The 6000-nt window shown below is 32.7% G+C and overlaps 1 protein-coding gene across 1 annotated transcript in view; it reads left to right on the top strand.

Annotated features, from left to right (window-relative positions):
* The first annotated feature begins 1269 nt into the window (after window positions 1-1269).
* The window catches only part of LOC142235889 (uncharacterized), a 42235-nt gene continuing 37504 nt past the window's right edge, over window positions 1270-6000 (top strand). Inside the window, exon 1 of the mRNA XM_075307140.1 lies at window positions 1270-1331. Coding sequence (XP_075163255.1) covers window positions 1270-1331 — 62 coding nt within the window. The remainder of the gene's footprint in view (window positions 1332-6000) is intronic.

Raw genomic sequence — 6000 nt, 5'->3', positions numbered from 1 at the left:
TGAGTGCTGCCCGATTCCATGTTAAGCTCAATGACAAGGGACCTCCTTTTTATAGCCGAGTCCGAACGGCGTTCCACATTGCAGTGAAACCACTTAGAGAAGTTTTGAAACCCTCAGAAATGTCACCAGCATTACTGAGGTGGGATAATCCACCGCTGAAAAACTTTTTGGTGTTCGGTCGAAGCAGGAATCGAAACCACGACCTTGTGTATGCAAGGCGGGCATGCTAACCATTGCACCACGGTGGCTTGGTAAAAGCGGAAAATACAAATAAGAACACTTTTCAGACACAATTCTCTTTTAAATTTGGGTTTTGTGTACTTGCTTCTACGAAGCAAATTTTAATTTTTCGTTTTTTTTTCAGCTTGTTTTCTTCATATGCTATCAAAGTCGTTTATAAACGAGTTAACGACAACTTCATTTTCCAAATTCAGACTGGACTTACAGTAGAAATTATGCTATGTTTCCAAGAAAAAACGTCTTTAAAATAAAGTGTTGAAAAAATGTCTTATTTTGGGATGATGTTTTGCTTTGTAGTAAAGATGCAAAAAGACAACAAACTTAAAGACAAGTTCATTAATTTTAAAGAATTTTTCTGAATTATTAAAGTCAAGTTGATCTTAGCCCAAAAATGTTTTCTTTCATGTTATGATACCCATTTTTAAGTCAAATCACTTAATTATAAGGACAATACAAAATTTGTATTCGTATTTTAAAGGCATGAAATCTTTGACCTCACGACAATATTTTTTTCAGTGCAGTTTTATTAGACTTTCGAAGTTTATTTCTTTATATGAATCTGACATTACCTCGGCCTTTAAACTGATATCACCTCATTGCCAACCGACTATTGATTGAATTTATATCAATGCATTTGAAATCTATTGAAAATAATTCAGTAGTGTTTAATTCAATTTGATTTTTCCCATTCCCAAATGAAATCAATTAAATTTTTTAACTGATGTTAATCTGCTTATATTGACCTATTTAAGGATGAAGCAGTGTGATATTTTATTACATTCGCTTTAGGCCAAATATATCATCATGAGCTTTACACTTTGTTCGAGGGCTAAAAGTTGTATCCCCATACCAATCAACCTTCAACAGAGAAAACCATACGAAACTTTACAAAGGTCAAAATGCCAAACCAATGTCGATGATGTCATGTCAGTGGCTGAACTTGAGTTATATTTATGGACAGTGGATTTTTATTGCAGGCTCTTTTGTTGTGGTTTTGAGATACAAGGAGGCTTGTGACAATAATGAAACATGACGGCTAGACGACCAAGTCATATTTTCAAGTGGAACAATGCTCCACTCTGGCAAATGAAGTAACTGGTAAATGCGTCATGCACAATAATCTCACCACGGAATATGGAGAACACATCTTTGGCTTATGAAAAACGATTTATTTTACTAGCACTACGCAGATGCAACCTACACCGCCTTCTCCTTATGAACCAGAGTATTGTCATTGTTGTGTTATTTTCACGGCTATTTTTTCTTTGCTTTTGGTTCGGCTAGGGTCCCAGGCAACAATAAAATTTAAAATATTTTTTGTGTTTTTATTTTCTCAACTTCTCCTCTTCCGAATTACAAAAGAATTTGGAGGTTTTTTTGTGGAATCTTTTTTTTTATGGAGAAGCTGAGCTTAAAAACAAGAGTCTGTGTCTGGAATACAAACTATTTGAACACCTGCAAAGATGACTATGATTTCAGGTTGGTTACGTTTCGATGCTGGCGGCTTTCAGTTTAAAGTGTATTCATCACCCCTACCGATGATACCAAAGCCCTAAGGCCAAAAGAGTTATGTAAAATAGAGACCAGGTAAACGAATGACTCATCAATGGAGAATAGTGTATTAACATAAAAATGATGTTCAATGTAAAAGATCTAAACCCAATAAATGCGTTTTCACCATTGCGTTATAATGCTCTTGATATTTTAAAGATAAACAGATTTCCTTTTGTATGCTGGATAATTATGAAGTATTTAATTACTTTGATCAATACGAGTACTGCAGCAATATCGTTTGGATATCCACATGAAAAATATCATTCAAATGTTGGTAATTAAAATTTTTATTTAATTCACCACATAATTATTAAAGACAACTAAATTCGGGGTCAAAGAAGAATGTAATCTATCATTTGAAAAAAAAAAGATCATTTGAAATAGAAATCAATATTTTCCAAAATAAATAGGACTGTCTTTGAGGAAGAATTGAACTTAAATTGCATTCCCTGAAGCCGAATTAACATTTTATGTTGCGTTTAACACGTTTATGAAGGGCTTTGATACTACAGGATTAGAACAGAAAAAAAATTAATAATGTAAAGTTTGTGTTTTTGTATCAAGTACGTAAAACCCATATTAGAAAGTGAATCTTAATTCTTAATTTTAACGATAGTGTAATTCCTCACTTCTTTGATTCGGAATCATTACCAAAATAATTAAAGTAAAGATAACATCGATTGGAGGGTTTTTTTAAGGTGTATGTGCACTGAAAACAATCCGTAGTTAAACTAATGATAAATTTTACTTATTTTTATTTACAAATAAAATATCTTATTGTAGTTATGTTGTATTAGTTTTTCTTTAATATTCCACAGCCTAATGAAATTTTCCTTTTCCCAGACATGTCTCAAAAATTTTATGAACTTTTAAATAACAGCTTTATTGTATATACAAGATGGCTCAGCGTTGTGCCTACTTCAAAAGTCCCAAAAATAGAAAGAATTTGGTGCCAATGTTTTTATACCCTGCGCCACACTGTGGAACAGGGTATTATAAGTTAGTGCATATGTTTGCAACACCCAGAAGGAGACGAGATAGACACATGGTGTCTTTGGCAAAAACGCTCAGGGTGGGCTCCTGAGTCGATATAGCCATGTCCGTCTGTCCGTGAACACATTTTTGTAATTAAAGTCTAGGTCGCAGATTTAGTCCAATCGACTTCAAATTTGGCACAAGTATGTGTTTTGGCTCAGAATAGAACACAATTGATTTTGGAAGAAATCGGTCAAGATTTAGATATAGCTCCCATATATAAATAATTCGCCCGATATGGATTTATATGGCCCAGAAGCCAGAGTTTTACCCTAATTTGCTTAAAATTTTGCACAAGAAGAAAAATTAGTACTATAGTCAAGTGTGCTAAATTTTAGATATAGCTCCCATATATAGCTTTCGACCGATTTACACTTATATGACCACAGAGGCCAACTTTTTGCTCCGATTTTGTTGAAATTTTGCACAGGGAGTAGAATTAGTATTGCAGCTATGCGTGCCAAATTTGTTTGAAATCGGTTCAGATTTAGATATATCTCCCATATATAGCTTTCGCCCGATTTACACTCATATGACCACAGATGCCAATTTTTAACTCCGATTTAGTTGAAATTTTGCACAGGGAGTAGAATTAGCATTGTTGCTATGCGTGCCAAATTTGGTTGAAATCGGTTCAGATTTAGATATAGCTCCCATATATATGATTTTCTGATTTCGACAAAAATGGTCAAAATACCAACATTTTCCTTGTTAAATCGCCACTGCTCATAAGCGTAGGAAGGCCTCTGGGGAGGGGGCTTAGACCCCCCAGAAAAATTTTAGCCCCCCCCCCCCCAGAATTTGAAACTCTATTTATGATTTTCCATTTTTCAATAAATGTCAATAGTTTTTTAATTTTTACAAAAATTAAACAAGTATATACAATCGCACAAAGTTCCTCTAAAGACTTTCATGAACAATCGAATTACTTGGGTTGTGGTAGCAGTTGCCGATGGCAATGTTTGAAGTCAGATATTTATGAAATAAAGCTGTGGTTGAACTTATGATTGATTTAGTTTAGTCAATTTAATTAAAAAAATAGTAATTGATATTAAAACTATTCTTTCATAAATTAATATCTTAATAATGCTGCGAAAAAGCGTTGCCAAAAAAGTAGTGAAAATGTTCTTTTTGGGTCTAGAAGTGGTGCAAAATTGGCGGAGAAGCAATGAATGTAATATGAGCTTGTCATAGGATAAATGTCCACCGTTTCAACAGCCGTTGCGATGAATTTGCATCACTTAAGGTAAGATCCGAATTCAGTGTTTTCAATGTGAATTAAAAAATTTTGTGATATTTTCCCAAATAAATAATTTTTATATTGTTTTTATGACTTTTAATGCATTCTGACGCTTGTTTGAAACGTTTTTCCTCGAATAATTTCCAAATTTATCGATTTTTCTATAATGGATTTAGCAGTTTTGTGGCAAAATTTGAATAATTTGTACCAATTTATTTATTCTTACTCTTTTTTAAACTATTTGAAAAAAAGAAAACAAAAATTTACACATTAAAATATGAAAAAAATGAAGTAAAAAAAACTTCCTGTGTAGTTAAAATAATTGAGGACATTTTTGGAAGTACTTTTAAAGTTGTGCCTTAAGAACAACTCACAATTTTTTTGTTGGCAACTACTTTCAGTTGCTTTGTTATAAATTAATTGTCGAGTTATTTTGATGTCTAATTTTTAATCAATTTTATGAAATAAAACATTAATTGTACCTATAAGTTCAGTCTATAAATTTTTAGCTAGGGGGGCTATAGCCCCCCCTAGGAAAATTGTCTAGCTACGCTAATGCCACTGCTTAGTCGAAAAGTTGTAAAACTGACTCTAATTTTCCTAAACTTCTAATACATATATATCGAGCGATAAATCATAAATAAACTGTTGCGAAGTTTCCTTCAAACTGCTTCAGATTTAAATGTTTCACACGTTTTTTTACTAATATTGTGTTCCACCCTAGTGCATTAGCCGACTTAAATTTTGAGTCTATAGATTTTGTAGAAGTCTATCAAATTCCGTCCGTCCGTCCGTCCGTCCGCTCGTCCGCCCGTCCGTCCGTCCACCCGTCCGTCTGTTGAAATCACGCTAACTTCCGAACGCAACAAGCTATCAACTTGAAACTTGGCACAAGTAATTATTATTGATGTAGGTCGGATGGTATTGCAAATGGGCCATATCGGACCACTTTTACGTATAGCCCCCATATAAACCGACGCTCAGATTTGGCTTGCGGAGCCTCTTGAAGGAGCAAAATTCATCCGATCCGGTTGAAATTTGGTACATTGTGTTAGTATATGATCTTTAAAAACCATTCAAAAATTGGTCCATATCGGTCTATAATTATATATAGCCTTTATATAAAGCAAATGCCATCCGATATGGCTGAAATTTGGTACATGGTGTTAGTGTATGGTTTCTAACAACCATGCAAAAATTGGTCCACATAGGTCCATAATTATATATAGCCCCCATATAAACCGATCCCCAGATTTGACCTCCGGAACCTCATGGCTGAGTAAAATTTATCCGATTCGGTTGAAATTTGGTACCGGTCTTAATTATATATAACCATACCGGTCTTAATTATTTATAACCCCCATTTAAACCGATCCCCAGATTTGACCTCCGGAGCTCTTGGAGGAGCAAAATTCATTCGATCCGGTTGAAATTTGGTACGTGGTGAAATTTAGTACATTGCTCTAGTATATGGCCGCTAACAACCATACCAAAATTGGTCCATATCGGTCTATAGTTATATATAGCCGATCCCCAAAAATAATCTATAAAAATTTTAGTTTTATAGAAAATTTTGTCAAAATTTTATTTCTATAGAAAATTTTGTCAAAATTTTATTTCTATAGAAAATTTTGTTAACATTTTATTTCTATAGAAAATTTAGTCAAAATTTTATTATTATAAAAAATTTTGTTAACATTTTATTTCTATAGAAAATTTTGTCACAATTTTATTTCTAAAAATTTTATTTCTATAGAAAATGTTATTTCTATAGAAAATATTGTCAAGATTTTATTTCTATAGAAAATTTTGTCAATTTTTTTTTTTTGGAAAATTTTGTCAAAATTTTATTTCTATAGAAAATATTGTCAAAATTTTATTTCTATAGAAAATTTTGTCAAAATTTTATTTCTATAAAAATTTTTGACAAA

The sequence above is a fragment of the Haematobia irritans genome, chromosome 4, assembly GCF_050003625.1.
Source record: "Haematobia irritans isolate KBUSLIRL chromosome 4, ASM5000362v1, whole genome shotgun sequence".
Classification (NCBI taxonomy): domain Eukaryota; kingdom Metazoa; phylum Arthropoda; class Insecta; order Diptera; family Muscidae; genus Haematobia; species Haematobia irritans.
The sequence above is the reverse complement of the archived record's forward strand: the minus strand, read 5'-3'. Positions and strand labels throughout refer to the sequence as shown.